The sequence below is a fragment of the Gossypium raimondii genome, chromosome 10, assembly GCF_025698545.1.
Source record: "Gossypium raimondii isolate GPD5lz chromosome 10, ASM2569854v1, whole genome shotgun sequence".
Lineage (NCBI taxonomy): Eukaryota > Viridiplantae > Streptophyta > Magnoliopsida > Malvales > Malvaceae > Gossypium > Gossypium raimondii.
In genome coordinates this window covers 53,446,643-53,471,281 of record NC_068574.1, presented here as the reverse complement: position 1 = coordinate 53,471,281, position 24,639 = coordinate 53,446,643, and the positions used below count along the sequence as shown (strand labels likewise).

Below are 24,639 nucleotides of genomic sequence, written 5' to 3'. Positions count from 1 at the left end.
AATTTGATGATTGACTAATGATGAGGGAATAGTACCTCCGATGTATCAAACAACACTAGTGAACGCTATGAATTTCAAATCATTTTCATATTTAATTTTTTTTGGATTATTTCCATAATTAATTAATTAATTTAGGTTATTTCAATAAAAAAAAAGCGGTTTGAAACATATGTTAGTTGAAATGGCATACATAGGGTATAACATGCATACATATGTACGAAATGGCAACTTTTTAATGTGCTAAAGCATAGTTAAGACTGGCAATTGAAAATGTTAGTTGTTGGTATCAAATGTTGTGATATTTGGATGTTTGTAGGTGAGTAAATGGAATGATTGTTTGGAGTAATTGAATAGGTATCAATATGTCTTATTTTTATCAAATATAAGGTTCCCGTCTTGACAAGCAATTTTTCTCGTAGCAACATTGGTTAATAGTAAGTCACATCATGACGCCAAGTGACCTAAGGTTACAATGTGATAAACTGTTTGGTGGCATCACAACGCCAACTTTGAATTTTTAAAGCTTTTGCAATTTGGTCCAAATTGACTACTTTCTTATAAAGATAAATCATGTCAGCCAATCAAATCGAGTCGTATCAGATGAAGTAGAAAGTAATATTCCTACTTTCGAACAGAGAGCCACTCAAAGTTTGCACATTTCGTAAGGGCTTAGGAGTGAGGCAAGAGATGTCTTCTTCAGAATACATGGGAGCTACCCCTTCAACTCCACAACCTCAAATGCACCCTCCTCCTTCGATTATGCCTCTTGTGACACCTTTTCGTCCTCAAAGTCCTAATGCAATACCTATTAACTGCCTTCTAATAAAGAAAGTCCATAAATGTGGGGTAAAAGAATTCAAATGTAAGAAAGATGATGACCCAACAAAAACTGAGTATTGGTTAGAAAACACTCAGAGGGTTCTCGACAAGTTATTGTGTACTCTTGAGAATTGTTTAAGATGTGCGGTATCTTTGCTCAAAGAGGAAGCATACCAATGGTGGACAACTTTAATATTTATTGTTCAGAAAGATCGAATAAATTAGACCTAAAATTTTGCAACACTATAATTGAGATTGATTAGTCAGTCACCCATTCAACCATCCATTACCTTTGATGCAATATTCATCCATTCCAATGCTCTTAATTTGGCAATAAACATCACTATCCTCATTATCAAACACTCATGTTTCCGCCTTTTCAAATCTACACTTCTATATACCTATATATATAAGGAAGTTCTATTTCTTTTATATATATAATAGTAAATTTCCAATTTTGGTCCCCATGTTATCCTCACTTATGTATAATAGGTCACCTTCCCTATTTTTTATTTTTATTTTTTGCACTATTTAGAAGAATGGTAAAATTTTAATTTTGGTCCCTATGTTACCCTCAAATTTAAGATTATATAACAATTGGTCAATTTTAATTTTGGTCTATGCACTACACTTTTTAAATTTTAATTTTGATCCTATGTTTTTTTTCAAATTATATAACAATGGTAAAATTTTAATTGATCCCTATACTACACTAAAATTTGATATTTAATCTCTATACTTTAATTTTGGCATAATTTGATACCTCAACTTTGACAATATCATTAGTTAGTCTTAATAATTTAATCTAATTAAAATGCTAACGTGATTTTTAAGAATTGTTAATATCATCTAAATTCTTCGCTAAACTTAGATTCATTATAATGCCATTTTTGTTACAGGACTATCAAATGATTTTTTAAATTTCAAAATGTCACACTAATAAATTTAACAAAATAATCTTTACAAGAACAACTAGACTTAAATTTTAAATTCAAAAAAATTCTCATATTAATTTCCGAATATATAAAAATACATAAAAATTTTAAAATTGTACTTTATAATTTAACCCTAAAATATTAATGTAAAGCATGGGTGAACCATACTAGTTAATCATAATGATGCAGTCCAAACAACAATCCATTGAGGAAGGGACTGCCTCAAGAGAGAATATTGAAGGTAGAACATAAAACCTCAATATAGGTTTTTTCACTCACTGCAGTACCTATTTTTTCCTCACTTAAATACCTAAACTATTATAGTTTTTAATTTAAAACTCCACCCATTTTTTTTAAGAAAAAAATTCCATCAATTAAATAACTTTTCACTTAATAAAATAATTTTATGAAAATTCCTTTTTAATTAAAATTGTGATTTGACAAAAAAATATTATTATAACCAACCATTTTTATAACAGACACTCGCTATAACAACTCAGTTTCTAATAGAACGGATTTTTTATGTTTTATTTTAAAATTCCATAACGACTTTTCACTTATAATGAAACAACCATTGTTATAAAATATAATTTTTATTAAATTAGTTTTCTATAATAGTGTATATTGCCTAAAATTTTAAGTAAAACTATAATTATTTCATACAAGCAAACCTATCGATTATTGCCTAAAATTTTATATAATAGTGTATATTGCCTAAAATTTTAAGTAAAACTATAATTATTTCATACAAGCAAACCTACTGATTATAATTTATTAAATAAAAATTATTTTAGTTAAAATATTATTTGAATAAAATGTTTAAATTTCACACAAAAATTCGTTAATCATATTTTATTAAATCAAAATAATCTTTTATGAATGAAATTAAAGATATCAATTCAATCAACTATTAAGTCCCTAATTAAATATTCTACTTTGAATTTGGAACATCATAAACTTATAAATTGATTATTAACTCATGGTAAATTAAATAATTAATTTAATTTGATAATTCATTTAGATTAATTAAACTTGTTATATTTATGAACTTTGTAATTAACAATGTGAAATAATGTAAAATAAAATATGTATAAAAGCAATAATGCATTCACCTACTTTACATATTTTAATTTTATTGATTTGATTCTCACTTTCTTTATTTGATGAAAATTCATGATATGTTAGCTTACAACAATTATCTCCTTATAAAACATGTTGATATAAGTGTACCATAGCAGGTAAAATATTAACAGACAAATGAAGTTATATAGAGAGTTGACTATATTAAAACCGTAAACGCTAAAGAACTAAACTCGAAAACATCAACACAAATTACTTACAACAAGAAGTACAATGGTAGGAAGATCAAGAAAACATTAAAGTTTTAGGTTAAAATATGCTATAAGTATTAGTACTCTCCAAAATTTAGAATTTAATCCCTCTACTTTCAAGTTTGAAACTTAGGTCCAACTATTGACATTGTTAATTTTTTTTTGGTTAAATTTGTTTGTATAACATTTCAAAATTATAAAAAAACTTGATATCCATGTAAATAAAAATAATAATATTGTAATAAACATCAATTTAACAAAAATAATTTAATAATTTTAACAATTGGATCTAAATTTCAAACTTCAAAAGTAAAAGACTAAATTTTGAAAATAAAAATATAACTAAATTTCAAATTTTGAAAGTACAAGAACTTCAAATATTTTAACCAAAGATTTATAGTAATTACTATTACGTATAATCCCATAAAACCTTAAAAATATTAACAGTAATATATAGCAAAGAATAGTGTAATAAAAAAATAATTGTTGTAAGTCTTGTTTAAAAACACATTGCATACGTTATAATTTCTATAATGACGTAGAAAAGTCATTGCATACGCTCAAAAAGCAAGCGAACCAATATGTGTAGGGTAAAATTTTGCACTTGTTGCCTGCGTTGTCAGGTGCGGTAAGTTCATTTCAAAGGGCTTACCGTAGAAGTCCTGCCTGACTCGTTCAAACTTGGGAGATATTTCTCCTCTGTAGTAATCTTTCAGTACTGTAAATTCTCTGTATTTTCGCCCAAATAGGAGGAACATAGCATGCCTCAAAACAAACATGCACAATGAAATAATATCGCTTTATTTCTGCACTGCCACACAACTTGCGACGTGTAAACTATACGGCCAATTTACTTTGGTTTTATATAAACATGTCATAGCTTACGTTCGTTTCTTTATATATGTATGTAAGTTGGAAGCCAAAGGCTGGTTGTTGGGCAGTTGATGGTGATATGATTCATTCTATTACACAAAAGCTGGGACGGGGGTCCCCATTAACAAGTGACATCCTATGCAAAAACCAGTTCACGAATTTAGGAGATTAAATGAAAAACATTAGGTCTCTACCAGTCTATATTTTCTATACACAATCCCCAATCACTCACTCACCAGCCCGCTAATATAAATTTTCGACCCACAACAAATGCCAAAAACAAAATCTCGTCGTGTAGTAAGTAGATTACAACCGAACTTTAACACCAAATGCTTACCTAAAAACCACTTTGTCCACGGAACTAGGCGGGTCCCTATCTATTGGGAAAACATGTAGAGTTTCTAGGTTGATGACATCTTCCCATACCGCTGAATGAATCACATCTAATTTACTTGATAACCGTTCCTGCATTACCAAACAATCAGCCTCCTTCTGGCTTCTTCGCTTATTACACAAAAGTTGGACGTACTGTCGGCTACACGTTTCACCTCATACAGTTGTTGTAGCTCTTCCAGTTTTTGATCTAGTTGTAGATTTTTACTGGCTTCTCAAATGTATGCCGGTTCTGCAAAATTTAATCAAACCATCTTACCAATGAACAAAGTACCTCATTTCTTGTCAGCAGACTTATTTGGTATGTGCATGCATCTAGAATCGATAAAAATAAACCCCAGTTTCCTCTACCAACAATGAGCCAAATCAACTAGCATTGATGAATTAATAACAATTTAGAATACCTAAATTTAGATTCTATCAATATCAAACAAATTTCACTAGACGACTGTTCATACCACTACAATTCAGTGATCATTGGCCAGGTTCACCGCTCTTCAACTAAGAATAAAAGCTATCGAGAAATATTATACCTGATTTGCTGCATATGACCGCTTAGGGGCATTGTCAGAATGTTCCAGTCCAAGATACTGGTCCCAAGCACCATATACATCCCTTCTCTACAAAAACAAAGTAAAAGATCAATGTCAAAAAGAGCAGCAAGAAAAGTGACAAGTACAGAACTTGAAGATAATAGAGATAGAAAGAACCTGAAAACGAGTAGACACAACATCAGAGTCCTGAAGATACTCTGGACGACCCAGTGATAAAAATGCAAACTTCCACTGGACAGTTTAGATTTAAATGGAAAAGGAAAAACCATGAGCAAATATTTGGAATAATGGGCAGAATTTGTACAATTGTTCAATTTACTTATATCCGTAAAAAAAACATATGGGGAAACAAAGGAAGAGAAAATACTATAGAAAACTGGAAAGCTATGCAATCTTAATAGACATAATAACTTGGTTTCTGTGTCGGGGAGATCATACCTTTGCAAATTCCTCATCTGGAACCTGTAATCTTTTCTGAACTCGCACTTTAACTTCAGCTAATGTTTCAGTTTCATGAATAACAAGGAAAAATGGCTCCCCAAAATTCTGTACCTGCTGTTAAGGTTGACAAAGAAATTAACACATAAGCAAAGCAACAAGTAACCTCTATGACATGAAGTTCTTTCTTAACATTCATCAATAAAACAATGGTATTTGAAACAAAATCGGTCCACTCAAAGAGGGGCAGGAACAGAAATTATGACCTATCACCTGGTTTTGTGTTGTGTCTTTCATGAAATGGTAAACATGAATCAAGCGATCATGGGGACCAAGGTCTTTCTCCTCTTCCGGTATCTAAGGCAATAAGAAATCAATATCAGACAAGAGAATGAAGGGAACATATTAAAGAAAACAGAAAAGAAGCTCTATAGTTTGACAAAATGCGAAGGAACTTTTGAATATCCCATTAATTATTTTATTGTATGATCAGGACAAGTCAGAACTGTTGATTAATTTGGTCAGTGTAAAAAATTTAAAATAGACTGAGAACATAAAATTTAAAAAAAATACAAAACCATTAAAAATGTCAAAAGCAAAGATAATTCTGCACCATTTTCCCATTAAATCTTGGACATATTCAAAATCCAGTTTTGGCTCCAAATGGATTGATTTTTTTTTTCTGTAACCATTATACTTAATAGTAGAGTTGCCTTTGAAAGGAAGCAAAATATTTTTAAATTATTGTTAAAATTCAGCCAAACTAGAGACAATCAACCACTCTGCTGCTTATGACCAGCGTAGGCCATGAACGACCATAAAACTTTAACTGGCTTATTAAGTGAGCATTCAGCACTGTCATACTTGAAAAGAGATTAAAAGCCCTACAATGCATGCAAACCATATAACAAGGTTAAAGAGTCGTAATGTTAAGTAGAAATTTATGGAACAATCTATATATAAGGATTTTAGAATGTAAAATTTACAAGAATTAAGATTGGTATACTGTATAAATACAAATTGGGACATGTTTGGAGGACAAAGAGCCTTACCTCCTCTGCACGTAATGTCCAATATTGATCATTTGTAATTTACAAGAATTAAGATTGGTATACTGTATAAATACAAATTGGGACACGTTTGGAGGACAAAGAGCCTTACCTCCTCTGCACGTAATGTCCAATATTGATCATTTATGTTCTCTATCTTTTCACTGAGAGGGAAGATCTGCAAAACCAAAACAAGACAACAAAGTTAACAAAGCAATCATAATTTGCATGAATTCCTAAACAAACCACACAGAAAAAGAAGTATCAAATTTTGGAATTCTTGCGTTTGTCCACCAGGTATCAAAAGAGTCGTTGAAAAACTCTAGCTAATGAACAGGTCTTGATAACTCAGCCATTGAATAAAAAGTGCTGCCCCAAAATGGAGGCAAATTTTTTCGCTCCCAAAGAAATAAAGATAGTGCAATTTTCAGATTTTCCACAGAAACTAAAAACCCTTATTTAAAATTATTTTAGCAAAGTATGGCTATGGTGCATGAAACTTCAGGAAAATTACAACAAACAATGGCTATGATACACAGGAGATCAAGTTGATATAACCTTTGCTTATGAGCAAGCAATCTATATGAAAGCAGTTAAATAGGCAGTGAAAGATCTCCCAAAAATGTCTGTATGGTAAATAATTCCATATAATGTGACATGGAAGAAAATTAGTATCGACATTAATTAGGTCAACAAAACTTTATTCAAGCAACGTAAAACAAAAATCCAAATCATACCCCAACATGTTCATGCAGCCAGACACAGGTGCACCCATATTATGGACAGCAATTGGGCAGATCAAGTCATTTCAAGTCCAACATTGGGGCTATGCAGGTTTTTGGATATTTGATTTCATATTCAAATATATTTTAGAACATTTCAATCTGAACCATTCTAGTTTACATTTCAGGTATAGGGAATTTTAGGTTTGGGTTGGCCTGGTTGTCTTTTCCTGCTCAAATGGGTTGAGCGAGTTTTAGGGGGTTCAGGTCTGCCTTGCCAACTCTAGACATACATGTACATCGTACACTTGCTTGCACACAGCCATATTTATGCATAGAATCCAACGGAACACATACCTTGTAAATCTTGTGATAGAAAACCTCAAGTAATCTAAGTTCAGCACCAGGATGAGACAACTCCACCTGCTCACATCAAATGCAAAGTAATTTGTTGAATTCCTATCTTCAAGGAAAAATATGGAGATAATTGCCGGATGCAAAGTTGAACTAGAACTTATCTATCATATAAATAAAGTGCTATAAACAATAAATCAAATGCTTTATCTGCAAAGTGACCATTAAAACTAAGTCATTTTGGTAGAGTTTCACCTTCTTTTTTTAAATATTTTGGAGGAAAAACTCAAGGAAGTGAAAAAGCAAAACTGGAATGGTTACCTTTGTCTTGAGGTCATCAAGAACATCCCCTACAGTGCTCTGTTTTGGCAATCTAATAGTATGAATAACTACCTGAGAATTAACGAATAATTCATGAGGGGAACATAATCTGATAATACACTGAAAAAAAATAATTAACTGAAGCATTTTAATTTTCTAATTCACACTCACTTCGTCTTTGGTAGCATGATGGAAAGCAACTTTCAATGTTTTGAGGCCCTGGAGTTCTGGCAAAGGTATATCCAACACTTCATAATATAGAATATCAGATGTCTAACAAAAACAGAAATATACCCCATCAGCAATAATCAGAATTATTATAATCGACAAAACGTTAAAACAATGAATAGTAACAAAAAGAACTACAATTAGGTAACCAACAAAACCTGATTGTAGTGAATAAGCATGTCAGACAAATGTTCGACTCCTCTGTACTTGATAGGTTGAGGTTTAGGTTGCTGGGAATAACAGTTATGGGATGTAAGCCTAATTTTGGAAGGATCATCCAAGCCAAGATGGTGAGCCACCCTTTCAACAACATCATCATAATTGTGAAGCTTTGACCTAGACAAATGATTACATGAGCATGAACAGTGTAAGCAGAATTAGCCAGACTTACTCCAGAATGTACCTACTTAAAAGTGTGAAATTTAGTAATAACGAACTTACAACTCAAGAGAAAATTCATCCTCCTTTGGCTTTTCTAGAGATCTAAACCGAACAACCTACATATCATCAATGTAAATAAATAAATTTTTTGCAAATAATAATCCTCAATTACACTGAATTTTGAACATGTACAACATAATGGGGTTTAAAATTAAAATCACAGACCTCAGCAAAGCATCAGTAACTAAAGTCCTCTACTTCTAGATTTTGAATAGATATCATAGATACTGATTCCATAAAGTTAGTACAACCAATGGAAATTTAAAACCTTCCCTCTCTATGGTTCCATTTAATAGATGCTTTTAATTTTTGCTTTTGTAAGTTTTTTTATTTGGAGGCAAAAGATAAATGCAACAGGAAAAGAAAAACACAAAATGAATAGGAAACAAAAGACAAAAAGAAAAGGTTCAAGCCTAAAATTCTACTAATGTGAGGGCAAATAATAAAAAGGATAGAAATATCAAAAAAGAAAAAAGTCTGGCTTTTTCCCTAAGAAAGCACAAGCTACAGCTAAACATTTTAAAAGCAAGAAAAGATCTGCTGTCAACAACATCAAGAAATCTCAATCCATATCAGAAACATCAACAGAATTGCTGCAGCCAGGAAAAGAAAAATTAGAACCTCAGCAATGGTCCAATCTTCATACAATAACAAGTTGTCAAAAAATTACTACTACCACAAGAAGATTCTTCCTATACCTGACGATTATGTACATACTCCAGAAATGAAGGAACATCAGGATAACGGCATTGTTCGCTTGCAACTTCAGAATATTTTTGAAGGCATATAATATCACCATCTTCAAGCTGTATTTGGAACATGCATTCACAAAGACAAATTTAAAATAATAATAATAATAATAAAATCAGGAGAAAAAGCAAAAATAATTCAAACATTGAGATACAGATAATTGACAAAGTGATTTCATAATAAAGGCTTGTCAACTTATGGAAGAAAACATTGTAATTGAGCATGATTTATCACACCTGACTGGTACGGAATGTGAGCTTCTTGTCAATGTGTTCACACATGACATTGGGTTCAAATTTTATTTCCTGTGCATGGAAGAGATATGTGAGATGTGGTAGACACGTTTATTGGGAAACCAGATGCATCTAAAATAAAATAACCAAACCAACCTCATAAAGTTCAATCTCTTCATCAGGACCAAAGCCTGCCATTTTGTTGATCCTTGCCAATATTTCCATTGGCTTGCCAGCACCCTTCACAAACATCCTCCCAATATAACTGACATAGAAGAAAAAGCATCAGTAACCACAAATAGTTCCTCTCTAAAGAAAAATAAGATGTAGGTATTACCGGAGCTCCTCTTTGACTGGGTCATAGAGTTTAAAGAAAAGAAGAATATCTTCTTTAGTCTTCTCAGGTGGAGGTACTGGCTGCAAATCCTGAATAATGCTAAATATTAGAAATAGTGCACCATCACAATAACAAAGAGCTTCAAGCAAACCAAAATTCAAAAGAAAATTATCAAATAAGTACCGGTCCAAGCTCCACTTCCAGGAACAACTTCAGCTCTGCATTATTCGCCTTATTTGAAACCTCTCTAAGTTGTCCTACCTAATTGAAGGTATTACAAAGATCACATCATACACAAAATGTTGTGTTACGTTAAAATACAAGAACAAGACAAACATGAGTACACAAAGCAGATAAAGTGGGTGGACCCACTAGACCTATACCTGCCAGCAACCTGAAAAGAAAAGTTTACTGCAAATGTTACTACATAATCCATACTTATGACTGCCAGTATGAATATCAATGTCATCATACAATCAACCAGACTACACATTATTCAATTCATATACAGAATACACTCAATGACTGGTCGTGATTTTAAATGTATGTTGCTTGGACTCGGGTACATGCGTCGCGTGCTGGTACGAGTTCAAACCATAGGTCATATAACATGCTTCAGGTAAAAGCTTGAAATTAGTAAAACCAAAAACACTTACAGATTGTGCTTCCTCCTGATAAGTTAATGGTCGATTTGGACGGTATGTATGGTTCTGCCGCTTTGCCCACAACCAAAAACGTTGATATTGCACAGGAATACCAAACTCTTTAGCAACTTCTTCCTGATAATAACAAACAATAGGACATTAGGAGTAGAAACTTCAATTGTATGGCATTAGCTTCAAAACTTACAGAATAAAGGAATTTGTTGTGGAGTCTAGAAAAATAAAATCATCAAAAATACAAAACAAAACAAAGCAAATAAGAACATATCTAACCGGAAAGCATCCCATCCATAAACCATGCACTGAGGCACATGCAGAAATCCACTAACTTTTAGTTCAAACCATCACATAGTTATAGGTTAAGGAATTAAAACTACATTTATCTCTTTCAACTGCTTGATTAAAACAACAGAAAATAAAAAACAAGCAGTGCAGAGGGGAAAAAATCCACATTTAATTGATTTATCTCCAAAAGTGAGACACAAATTTCAGTTAGAAGGTCTTGCTCCCCTTGCACTATATAAGGTCCAACTCCTACTGAGGCAAACAAAAGTTCCTTAATAATTGGAATTTCTGTAGAATAAAACCATATATGAATAGTACATAGTAAGGAAAGTTAAACAACAAATTCAAGATACTTGACTAAAGGAAAAGTGCATCATTTCAAGAAGAGAAGATTTCGAGAAAAGGCATCCACATTCACATCTTAATTGGTAATGCCATAACTTAAGTGCTTTCCACCACGTTCATGACGGCCATGCCTATTCTCACCCAGATTCTAACCTTGGTTGGTACTTAAGTAATAAGCCCTGAATCTTTTTGTCAGATACTTCAAAAACTTCAGACAAGTTATTGTAAAAACACTCAGAGGAAAAATTCTGTTATATTGCTACTACTTTAGTTTACAGCTTTATAAAGAGAAAAATAATCATTTTAAAGGAAATAAATCCTAATCCCTAAGAATCAGTAATTGATATCGTAATTTCCTAAGAATCAGTAACTGAGATTAGTTTCTATTTACAAGAGATCACAACAGATTTCTATCCTTAATTATAGGGATTCCAATACCATCAGATTTCTATCCTTAATTATAGGGATTCCAACAGTTATAATCACCAAATTCACATCAACATCAGGGAACTTATCAGGCAGAATCCTAATCTATGCAACCATCTTCTTCACCAATTTCATATTAAACTTCACTTGTCAACATACTTCACTTCAGCAGGCTCTTACAAATTCTTCATGCAAAATTCACAAGAACAAGTAATAATGAAATCCAAAATGGTTTTTCCATGCTTTTCAATCATATTGAGTCGTCCCAGGTTTTGAACTTTCTAGTAGGAGCTCACGCTACCCTAAAAAGTGTAGGAGCTCACGCTCACACGGTCAGAGAAAAACAGAAATCGGCACACATTGACTTTTAGTCAGAGCCCCAAGGTTTTCAGGAGAGAATGAGAAACCTAATTTGGAACTTTAAATCATCTAAATCTTTAGTTTTACAAAGAAAATCAAGGTTATTGCAGAAGTAGTACCTTAACTAGAGTCAGATGACTCAGATCTAAAATCTCCAATATGGTACATTTTACCTCTCAACATCTTTTTTCAATCTACGCATTGTCAGTTACCAGTAGATTGTCAGTTTTTAAACCTTTGACATGAAAAATGATCTAATTCAATTAGTTCGTTCCCCAAGTGTAAAATTGTCTACTACAAAATACTAGAAGATTGAAACAATTCCAAGCATACAGGAAAAGTAGCAGGAAATCACCCTAATACAAGCAGGGAGAAAATTCCAAGTGAAGCTCGAGAAAAAAAGTAATGGCATTACAGAATTACTTTCCGATTTTTACTTTTTTTAGGGGGATACCAGATAATTGATTAAAACAAGTCAGAAAGATCTAGCCTTATATTTAAGTACCTTGAAAACATTAAAAGGCATCTGCTTCTGAATTCGAAAGCTACGAACTTTTTCATGATCCACCAGATCAAAGTATATATCCCTTCCAATCTGCTCAACTAGGTCTTCATTACGTGCAACCTGATGACATACAAAAATAAGATAAGAAACATATAAATCTATAGAGAGAGAGAGAGAGACAAGCATACGGAATGTTGTACCTTTATAACAGTATACAGATGTGCCTCTGCTTTTTCCTTCCTCTTTTGCTCCTTCTCTTCTTGCTCTTTCTTCAATCTTATCTGAAATGTGATGTTCAAAGCACACAGCAACATTTTGCAGTGAACATAAACAGCATTGCAAATTTAAATTTGTAATTAACAAAAATCAGAAGCAATCTTACTCTCAGGTGTTCAGCAATGTCCTTCTCATCCACATTACAGATTATTTTGTCCTTGTCACTTTCTCGTATATACACAAGCATATATGCATTTGAATATTTAGTAAATTTAAATGGAGTGTTGTTGAACCCAGGATTTGTCTGCGGTAACTGTTTAAGGAAGCAGGTAAGATAAAGCATCTCTACTGAAGGAAATTCAACCACATAAAAGAAATATCAATTTTGACACGCAACAATCAGAGAACAATACCTCTTCTTCACCACCATACTGCTCCTCCAATGCCCTCTTAACATCTTCTTTTGTTACCCGTTCATCATCAAACTTGAACCTAGATGACCAATACCAATAAATGCTGAAGTGAGCATAAGTAAAAACAAGAACATTATGACAGGCAATTAGCATAAAAGCCTGGAAGTGAGAAATTTTCAAAACATGATAGGTACCACTGATCTGAGAGGGTTGGCCTGATATAAGCATAGTAATGCCCACCATGCACCCCACCACTGTGAACCAAAACACTGCATACAATGTAAAAGAATTATGATCTTATTACCCTCTTGTACACTTGTCAAGGTGAGTTATAAAAGACCAGATTGAATAGTTTTTATAAGCAGTTAAATTAAGAGAAAAAAGATGGAGAAAAGTCTGCCACAAAGAGTAACAAAAAGGCAGAAAGTAAATCTCTATTTGCACTCTTAATCAATAAAACACCAATATAACCTTACGCTGAAATTTTCATTACTACTCTGTTTGAAATATAAGTAAATAATAGAACTGGCCTCTATCACATCCATATCGACCAACTTGACAACTAGTTAAACTATTAGCATAAATTTGCAAACTGGAATAATCATTATAAATGTGCTTATCCCTCAGTTGAAACAAGCACAATTTATACAAGGAAGTAGATAAATTTCAGCAATAGCCAACTTCACCAAATGAACAACAATGCTTCTAAATATCAAGTAACCAACAAAGCCTAATAATTAATTGACACAAGACAATGATGGCTCCCTTAGGGGTGGCTTTTTTGTGATTTTGTTTCTTCAGTTATCCCAAAAAAAATAAAGGTGATATTTGCAGTGCTTTTGATGATGATGATGATAACAACAACAATAGCATAAAACACATAATCAGAGGAAAGCCTAGTCCAACAAAAAATAAAAGACCCAAAAACAGAAGAAAACTAAAGAAATCACAATAGAAATAATGCTTACTAGAAATTGACAATTTTGAGCAGCAAATAAAGGTTATTTTGGTAATTATATCACCTCGACTAATTATGTTTTCTGTTACATAAGGTAGCTATAGGTTAGTCTGGCTTTTTTAGTGCTCAAGTTAATGCAGGATTTTAGTAAATTGGAACTGATTAAAAATTATTAAAAGGTGTCTTGTCAGGTTAACTAGCAGAATACTTTGCTCATCAAACAAAACCTTGTGGTTACAGCATTCTTATATTCTCCTTTTGTCTTCCTTGCTCTTCAAAGTTATTGCAGGCACTTTTTGGATTTCTACAAATCATTAAAATCTAATTGAGGGGGAGTTCTGCATTGTTTTACATAAATGATTAGTTTTTTATTGCACATTATACCATCAGACATGCTTAATTGATTGATCTAATAATTTGTAGTCAAAAACAGATTAAATTTTTAGAGATTTAGGTTTCTTTGAAACCCTTCCTTAAGTCACTTACATCAAGTGGGAGAAGGAACACAGCTGCTAAAAAAACAATTGACAGTTCCAGCACAACAAAGTGAGCAAATACCTGTGAAGGGTATAAAGGTTGCGAACGCTTCTGTCAGCCTCAGGTGATAAATACTTGCCATCCTCCCTATCTAGGTCAAGTTGCAAGGGGAACTCATAGCGATCATTTATCTATACAAAAAGTATGATTAAGATTAAAAATAATAATAAAGAAATGTTTCCACGGATATCAAAGATTAAATAACAGATTTGAGTGAAATGCACATGCATGCACATACATGCATGTAAGAGAATAGAACAGAAAGGATCTAACAGAATTTGTGCAACCTTTTTATCACACACCATCTCTCTCACTTTCAGACAAAATTTATGAGCCTACAGGATCTAATGATATAAGAAGTATCTTGGTTATTTTAGAACAGCTTCAAGGAGGGGCATAAAGTTTAAGACCACACCTCAAGGAGGGGCATAAAGTTTAAGACCACACCCCTTCTGGTTCTTTACTTCTTGTTTCCAGAAGAGCCCTCTAAAACAATTGCAAATTGACTGCCAATTTGTCATTGTATAGTACAAGCAAAGAGAAAATATTTTTGACTACTGAATCATTGAATAATTATCACCCACCCATGTTAAAGTCGGAATCAACACACTTCATAATACTATACATGTACTCAAAACACATTTTTGTTAAAAGTAACATTATCTAGCAAAGGCTGCAAATTTATAGTACATCTTTTACTTATACGAAAACAGAAAAATGGCCTCAGAAAATATATTAACCATTAGGTTAACTTCTAAACTAAAATAGAAAATGCTAAAAGAGCTAGATGCAAATGATTCACGTGTTTCTCCAGATAATCTATCCTATTAAAGTTCAACAACATGATGCCTAGTATCACAACTTATAGCTTGAAAACAAGTCATTTATGTACCATTCCATAATATTGAGGGTAGAAACCTTAGGACTAAATCTTTTACGGAAAATATTAATCCCAACATAAAAATATTCCAGGAAATTAAATTTTTGTCGGTATATTCTTACAACAAATAAGAAGTAAGGTATCTTCATTTTATTTAGAAATAAGGAAATATCTTAGGAATTCCAAAGATAATCTTAAAAAAGAAGTTTCAGTACTACTTTTAGAAGTAAATTCTTACATTAAACATATCTGGCTAACTAGAGAAAGTTAACAGACAATCATTCAGATTAACAAAATCTCAGAAGGGAAATATGAACTTCAAAATACAAATAGGAGATCATCTCACTGGCTCTTGCACAAACCAGATTTACATAAAATGAGTCAAACCAGAAAAATGGAAAGCCACATATACATTCATTTAAGGGAAGCATCATATAGAATCAGCATTATATAGAACCTGATCCTAGTATGGTTATTAAAATATGCTTACAATTCATGATGCTGTACTAAATGCTTAAGAGTAACTTTGACCAAATTCAAACAAGAAAAGAATAGCAATCATTAAAGCAACAGAAATATAAGACAAGATATTCAGTTATCTATTCAGCGACTAACCTTCACCATAGTATCCCGCATGAAATCATACTCAAAACGTTTTAGCTGAAGTTGAAGGACAGGAGGAAAGTCAATGAAAAGAACTCCTTTCCTGGCATCCTGAAAAAGGCACAAAACCCCTGAAATTCTTTAAACATTATCTTTATAGGGAACATTTAAGCAAGATATTAAGCTGAGTACAGAACATTGAGCATAGTAGTCCAAGTCAGGAAAACCATAACTTCCAAATCAACACCATGAAGAAAACAGATTGCTTTCCCAAGCATATCTAAACAAAGATGGCTGAAAGAAGAGACAACGCAGACCAGCCAAAGACAAGCAGATTTGAATAAATTTATTTAAGTCCACAAGTTTTTATAATGTAGAATCTGTTCATTAAGTTATAGGTTTCAATGTAAAAATGATGAACTGATGGATTTCTCCAAGGCATCTCACCTGTAAACCAAATTGTTCAGCATGATACCTATTGTCACCTTCAAGACACTCCACTTCAACATATTTGTCAAAAGATGCATAAACATCCTTACAGCCTTTCACATCAAGCTGAAGATCTACAGGTAATTGTGTCAAATTATAAGCCCCACAATATCAACCTTTAACAATCTAGTCATTGTTGTAACCTTAAAAACTGTACCATAAAATGATTCCTTTCTTGTTGACTTATAGTCCACATTGATGCATTCAATATAATTCATATGATGCCCTTCAAACAACTGTTGTATTGTACCCTCCACAACTGTTCCCTGAGAGTTATTTTAAAATAAAGAAAGAAATTTTTAGAAACATTTTAAACAAACATAGGAGCAATCAATCACAAAATACTAATAGAAGAAAACCCTATACCTTCATTTTGTCTTCAAGCTTTTCACAAAGAACCCTATTAAGTTCCTGAACATCGTGCTGCATGAAAGAATCATAAGTGTCCCACCCAAAAGATTTCGTCAACTCCTTGGTTGCCACACTAGTGTCACTATACTGGAGCTTATAAAATAGACTCTGCAAAGCCAATGGAATGCTCCCTGTGGGCATGTCATTCTCAGTTGTTGGCATATGATACACAGCCTGCAATGCATGGCTCAAGCATTTAACTCCTTGAGAATTTTAACTATAAGAAATGTAATAAAGAATAAATAAGCTAACCTTTCTGAAGTAGGGAATATGATAGAGTGTTTGGAGGAGAGAGTTCATATAGCAGGTGGCTCCCTGATTCTTGAGTCCGACATAACCAGTCTCCTTTTTTGAGTCATGTGACCAATAATCAGCAACCTTACGCACAGCAACATCAGCTTCTACGACACATGTGTCATTCACAAGAAAGCCTCTACTAGGGTCATATAGTTCACCAAGAGGCATGAATGAAGTGAAGCCCCAATCACTTTCACGTACATTGAACTGATGCTGAGTGTCTGCAAAGAACAATGAAGAATCAATCGCACAAAATTTGAGCTTGCATGATAAAGCAAAAACAAGTGGGCACCATGACAATTCAAGAAGCCTAAATTTTCAACACACTAAACATCAGGTAATCATCAACATCTTTAAGCAGTGCATTTTTATGGAAATTCATTTGAAATTTTGATGCACCTCTCTTTCTTCTGAATTTCAAAAATTTATAGGAATACCCACCCATTATATCACACCCAAATCTACCAAGAATTAAAGAACAAAAATAACATCTCCATTCCAGACCACAATTTTTCACATTGACTTTGAGGATAAAAAGTAAAAGCAGTTCACCACACTTTTACCATAGTGAACGGAAGACCAAAAAGAATATAAAGTACAAACATGGAGAACTGCTTTGCTTTAATGCCAAAATGTCCCTTTAATAGATATCAAGGAGTATATCTTGAGGACTCTATATTGAGCTAGTTACAACATCAAACCTTAATATAGATGGAACAAGAGCTTTTTTATTTAACTGGGTCCAAGACCAGTTTAATGCCAAGAGGGATCTGGACTTCAGCCAGTTGCAAGACTGAATTTTCAGGCAGTACAAAGTATCTGATTTCCGGATAGATAAATTGGTCAGAAAATTACTTGTAAAACCATGTTGCCTTATGAGTTGCAGTTGATGAGAAGGGAATGGGGCATGTCTAGTGAAGTGAGAAACTCAGGGCAATTTCAAAGGCCTTAATACCAACATTAACGAGAATGAGAATATCAATATTAGTCAGACAACCATTTCACAAGAAAAAAGCTCATAATTTCAAAACCAAAGGCATCCTAGAAAGTAATAAGCATGCAATTAAAATATATCTTAACTGTCTAAAATAATGGTTCCTGTGGAGAAGCTAACTTATAAACACATAAAGATTACCCCAGGGTCAAGGAAATTTTACTTAAGTCTTTAGAAAATCCTAGAAGGCCTAGAATCAGGAAAAAAAAATACTAAAACAGTTTAAAAATTTTAATTTCAAACTTGCCTCGGTAAATTAAATTAAAGTTCTAGATTATACAAGAAAATAAGAAATATAATCTTTTAAGATCAGTTCCAAAAGGTACAATACGTATGTGGTTTTGTATGTCAGTCTATGTCTGCATGTGTATATAAGCTTAATATATAATTATGAGAATAAAGTCCAAAGAGCTTTATCTATAAATACAGAGCATGATGCTATCCCTTTTCTTTTAGAATATTCAAATATTAAGGAATACAGAGCTTGATGCTATCCCTTAGGGTATAGCTAATGAAAAAGGTTTAAATTAAATCAAAGAGAACTTCAATGGAACAGTCTCTTTCTATGCCTATCCCCTTAAAAAGCAGGCTCCTAGGCACACGAGCATATGTCTCATCAATGGAACTCACCCAAAACGGTCTGAAGAGCTCTTGCTGTCTAGCACTAAGGCGCAAACCGTAGTCATGCCTAGGAGTTTGTCTTCACAAGACTGCTCAAAAGTAAAAATGGCAGTATGGCAGCTCGGCTATTAGATCTCATGGGACATGATTGAAGACAAAATTCACATAATCAATCATTTTTCTTCATAGTCAGACAAATTTAGCTTCAGACTACTTTTTCCAACCCAAACTTTATGTGGCATACATAAAAAAAAGTAGTAAAGGAAACAAAATAGCATGCCATTTGATAAACCTTAAATATATGTCAACTTTTAGTAGTTAACTATGCCATTGGCAGACTCATTCTTCAAAACTTGAACCGCATTCAAGCTCTATCTATTTAACCACAAGAAGTCCACAACCAGGTAAACTTAGCAACTAAAGGATTCTATAAATCAGCTATGCCAAAAAAAGAAAAAAATAAATGCAAATTTCTTGAATTGTCACTACACGTTGGGGACAGAGCTCCACAGCCATTACTCTTCAACATGCTACATTCAACTCCACCTCTAAAACACATGAATAAATCAGCTCATCCGAAGGGTACAAAATGCAACTGCAGAATAACCTAATTGATAGTTACTCTTCTCCTCAAGGAAGGAGGTCTCAACTTCAAGGTTCAAATCCCCACCCATAAGAATCCAAAAAAAAAAAAAGAAGTAAAAGATGTAAGAAGAAATACTGACTATCACCAATGGGAAATTAAGCTCAATCTTGGATACACTTAAACAGAAGGTTTGAAACATGCAAGATACAGATAATGGTCATATTAAGGCAGCTCTAAAAGAAGAAGAAGAAGTTAAATTTTGAAGTATATAAAATAGATGTACAAACTACCACTCAGAGCAGTAAAGAATTCATAAACAGAAACAATGTCAAAAACAAGAGTTGTTTAACAAAAAAGACTACAACTTAAAAAGCAAAAAAAAAAAATGGATGAATGAAAAAAGAAGGTTGACTGGCTTTACATGGGTGTATAACCCGTTGACATGCAGCATAAGATGCCAAAACAACTGCTACATAAAGGGATTGAATTAAGAATTGCAGTACCACCAGATATACCTTTTCTAATAGTATACTTATTATGTATTTGGTTGCAGACAGCTAAGCTGAACTGTGCATATCTACTCCATCCATAGGGTAAAGTTGCTGAATCCGCAACATCAAGATACATTGACAAATGATCAACATTGTTACCCTTGGGGAAAATAAGTATCCGCCTGTTCAAAAGGACTCAAATTAAATCTTATTGATAGATCAATGCAAAAATAGTTTAGCAAGAACTCCGAAGAGCACAAATTGATCAACTAAAACTACCATTTGTAGCCTCCAACAAAGAAGATGTCAGAGTAGAGCTTCTTAGTATTAAGCCTCGAGAAATTCTCAATTGTCCATGTGAACCTTCCTGACGGTGGATCATCCACTGCTTGTGCATCCACTTTACTTGCAGCTTCCTTCGCCACTTTAATAAATAAGACAATGTTAAAAATTGAAAGCATAAGAAACGATCAAATTAAAGAATTTAAAAAAAAATCAGCAGCAAAGAATATTCATAAATATTCAAAATGATGTAAATACGACATTTCATTCAGCTGAAACTAAAAAAAAAAAAAGAATAAATAAGAATTCAATTCTATAATGAAATTCAACTTACTCTCAGTTTCATGAGACACAAGCAGAAAAAAATTTAATAGAGATGAAAATTTCACCTTCTAAAGGCTGAGGACCGTCGACGAAGTCATTGTGGGGGACCAACATCTCATCGTCCTCCTGCTGCAAAACAAAAACAGATACAAAATGAGAGGGACAGTTGGGATCTGCTGATCAAAACCCTAGGAGTCCAAGCATGGACACTCAGAAAAATGATGAATTTCCTCTTCCAAGCTGGATGGGAAGAAGCATTGAGACAGTTGAAAAAACGCGGCGTTAGGGGATCGAAATTGAATTGAAGTGAAATAGGAAGAGAGAGAAGAAGGGTTGGATGGTTACATCTAACGGTGGAGGAGTCATCAGAGTCATGGGCTGTGATGGGCGGCCGCTCGATCGACTGAATCTGTTAGAGAGAGAGAGAGAGCTGCGAGTAGAGAGAAATACTAAGAGAGAGAGAGAGGGGGGAACGATGGGGGGTGTAAGTGCCCGTGGAATGAGGGGAAAACTGGTTTTGCTGTGAAAGGGGGCAAATCAGGATTTTCAACCAATTACTTCGGTTTTTGGCCAGAGATCATTATTTTATTTCATCCAAATAGGCAAATACCATTTTTTGTCTAGGTTTTGATGGTCTTATTATTATTCACTTTATAACTTTTTCTTTCCTTTTTTCAATTTTCACTTTATAGCTAAAACATATATAAATTCATCCACATACTCAATTATAATTATAATTATAATTTTAAAATTTATCAATTACAATATTATTAAATATTTAATCCAAATATTTATTATTATTTTAATATATAAAATACATGAATATTACTTTTATTTAATAAGGGTAAACTTGTAAATTATCGTTATATTCCCAATGAAGTATTTAATGAATCAGACGTAATAATGCAACTTTCTAAATATATTAATCAATACTTTTCGACAACAGTAGCAAGAGACGAGTATGGTAGATCAATGTAGGGGATAGGAGGTAACATTGGAAGATATAATGTAGAGCAAGCAGAACTTTGGGCTAACTATGATGGGATAGAGTTATCATTGAGATTGGCTGTGCTCTACCCATCAAAGGGATTTAGGGAGGTATCAAAGGTCAGCCGAATAAAGATTTGATTTTAAGAATTTAATAACTATACAGACGTAATTGGCATGTGAAAGTTAAGCAGATACCAAAAGATGTGAATTTTGCTCCTCATATTCTAGTCGAATTGACGAAGGACTTACCCATTAGCCTCAAAATGTTCTATGCAACTCCTTCAAAGGTTACTAACCAAATTCGATTAGATAAACTACTCTGATGCCTAGTCTAGCCTTGCTGATACTAATATTATTTTGTAATTGATACTCTTTCATATTTTGTCACAAAAAAAAAAATCAATACTTTTCAATGTATAGGAAGGAAAGCACCAAATGTTACCTTAAAATTTATTTATTAAATGAATATTAAATAAGAATAACATTTTTCCCTTTACTAGTTACTTATTATTCATTATATTTAATTTTATATTCAATAATTTTTAATTAATATTTTAATCAATTTCTTTTCGTTAAAACCTTTTAAATAATAGTAACTAATCAATTTTACATAAAATAATTTAATGAATTTATCTCAAGTATAATATCTAACTAATTTAAATATAAATTTGAAATCAAATATAATTTTTATGAAATATTCAAATATATTTAATTTTATATCACTTTAATATGTAATTAAATTTTAATTATTTTGTAATCAAAACTGGAAATATGAATAAATGAAATAGAAAATACATTGATAAATAAAAAGAATGGTATAATTTTTATTTAAAATTGCTTAGTAAATAGATCTCTATAGGGCTTATGATATTTTCTTCAAATTTGAGGGTAAATGGGCATTCCTAAAACCATGGGGAGTAAGCGTATTTTACATTAAACCCTATGAAGTAAATGTTTAGAAAATAAGAAAGTAACGTGGCATTTGATTTGAGAAATTATTCTCTTCTTTTCAATTTTTAAAAATGTTTATTGTTTAATAATTAAAATTTTAAAATAGATTTATTAAATGAAGATGAAAATCTATCAACAAAAATAAAAATATAAAAAGCACAACCTAAACCTATTTTCTCGTAATAAAAATATGAGAAATAAAATTTTAAAAATTTACATCTGTATAAATTAAAATCAAATTTAAAGATTTGATAATACAGAGTTAGATTTGATTTTTCAAGCTTTTGATATAACAACATTTAAGGTAAATTTTATTTATATTTTCTAAGTCATTTGGTGAAAATAATTATTGAAAATTTTGTTAAAGAATTTCAAAGCATTTCAAAGAATTGTAAAATTACTCAAAAACATATTTGAAATGTATTTTAATTTATCTAAACATTGTTTGGTCAATCCAAAATGTTTTTTAAGTGTTTTAAACTCATTTTATACAAGTTGTAGCAATACTTGGAGGAAGTTCTACCGATAGAAGCAAGTCAGAGAACATCCCAAGCATTCCTCTAGACTTCTACCGTTACTCAGGGGGACTTCTACCAATACAAGTCCACTTCTATCGATACAAGCCCACTTTTAACCATACATTTTGTGAGTTGTATCGATACAAGTCTGTCTACAATGCTTCCAATGGCTAGAAACTATCCTAACGACTATAAACGATCACAAATTTTTCCCTTGTTATATATACACCTCAAGACCACTTCAAGATACAAGAGATGAACATCCAAGTACAGGAATCAAAAGAAAAGCTTTTAATTCTTTATTTTCTTCATTTTCTCTTGTATATATTCATTGAGAGCTTATTGTAATATCTTTTCTGACTCTCAAATCTTTGTATTTAGAGCTTCAATTTGCAAACACACTCCTACTAGAGGTTTGGTGTTAGTTTGCTAATCTTCTCTTTGTTGTAAAGAGTATACTTAAGTAGATTGTCAAAGCTTTTAGTTGAGTCACAAAAGCTAGAGTATTTTAGTTAAGCCGTAAAAATTAAAAAGGATGTTTTATCTTAGCCTTGTGAAAAAAATAGGGATTGTAAATGTTATACTTTTTCTCTTGAAATGTAATACTTCAAGTATAGTGAATTGGGAAATCTTTGGTTGATGTATACCAAAGTAGTGGAGGTAAGCAATTGAGTCGAACCACTATAAAATCGAATTATATATCCAAACTTTTCTTCTCTTTCCTTATCATTTAGAAATATTTGTAAGAATTCTTAAAATATCAATTCACCTCCTCTTGGTTTTTCCGAGCCTAACAACATAATGTATTTATATAGATTTGAGGTAAATTCATCCACCAAATCTAAGATTAAGAAGTTTTACTTTCATGCTTTTCATTTTTCAAAGCTTTTTAGTGAGATAAAAGGAAAATAATTTTCACATATTTTATTTTTAAAAAATAATTCTAAATAAATATAAAAAAGATTATTTTCAAAATTTAAACCTTATATTTTTATATTTTTCAAAAAATAAAAAAATACATTTATGCTCTAGAGTCAAACAACCTATGTTCTTTTAAAAAAATTATTATAGTGAGTTGAAATTTCTTAAAATAATAAGGAAAATATTTGGCACATTGTCGGTGGAGTTTTAAACTCTACAAGTAGAGCTAGAGGGTTGACAAGCGCATTATAAGATATAGTAAATTATTAAAATATATATTTAAAAGAAAAGAGACACGTGACAATTTGTTAAAACTACTTGTGAAAAAAAAGTATACTATCAATGTACCAAATACTCATCCAAATAAAAATACTCACACATTTATAAGTTATTTTATTATTATTGTTATAAAATAAAGAGAGATAGAGACTAAGGAACAAAGAAAATATGGGAAACAATAGAGAATGCATTTTGTTGATTAATGAGATGATTACAATGCTTCATCGAGTTTCTATTTATAGGCATAAGAAGTATAAAAGAAGTAGAGATCTAATTCTAATAACTATTAAAATTTGAAGTACACTAAAACTTTATATTGATCATGATGGACATCCACTTAATAAGATATTCATAACAATTATAATTTTATTTGAATTTCTATATAATTTTATTAAAAGCTATAATCACTCTGTTAAAAATTTTACATCACATAGAAAATATGTATTTTTAAAAATTATAACAATTTAAATTATAATAAAAGAGTGTATTAAATATAATTTGACCTTGAATAGCAAAT

General features: G+C 32.0%; 1 protein-coding gene across 1 annotated transcript; it reads right to left on the bottom strand.

Annotated features, from left to right (window-relative positions):
* Positions 1-4,026: 4,026 nt before the first annotated feature.
* On the bottom strand, positions 4,027-21,014 carry LOC105776426 (ubiquitin C-terminal hydrolase 13). Its single transcript, XM_012599067.2, has 32 exons — positions 20,809-21,014; positions 20,529-20,592; positions 20,137-20,281; positions 19,882-20,039; positions 17,121-17,386; positions 16,824-17,042; positions 16,615-16,723; positions 16,416-16,531; positions 15,981-16,079; positions 14,507-14,616; positions 13,185-13,259; positions 12,991-13,069; positions 12,744-12,890; positions 12,562-12,642; positions 12,362-12,481; positions 10,435-10,557; positions 9,962-10,039; positions 9,779-9,867; positions 9,598-9,706; positions 9,445-9,513; positions 9,157-9,264; positions 8,459-8,514; positions 8,176-8,353; positions 7,961-8,062; positions 7,790-7,861; positions 7,472-7,537; positions 6,505-6,570; positions 5,617-5,700; positions 5,344-5,460; positions 5,062-5,136; positions 4,885-4,971; positions 4,027-4,583 (listed from the first exon to the last, which is right to left on the bottom strand). Exons 1-32 carry the CDS (start codon positions 20,836-20,838, stop codon positions 4,542-4,544), a joined length of 3,339 nt encoding a protein of 1,112 aa, XP_012454521.1. The 5' UTR covers positions 20,839-21,014; the 3' UTR covers positions 4,027-4,541.
* Positions 21,015-24,639: the final 3,625 nt, after the last annotated feature.

Coding starts and splice junctions, on each gene's coding strand:
- LOC105776426 (XM_012599067.2), bottom strand. CDS start 20,838: ATGACTCTGATGACTCCTCCACCGTTAGAT. Junction 20,040..20,136: donor TTTGTTGGAGGCTACAAATG/GTAGTTTTAGTT, acceptor CCTTTTGAACAG/GCGGATACTTATTTTCCCCA. Junction 12,482..12,561: donor ATCTGTATACTGTTATAAAG/GTACAACATTCC, acceptor GTATGTCATCAG/GTTGCACGTAATGAAGACCT.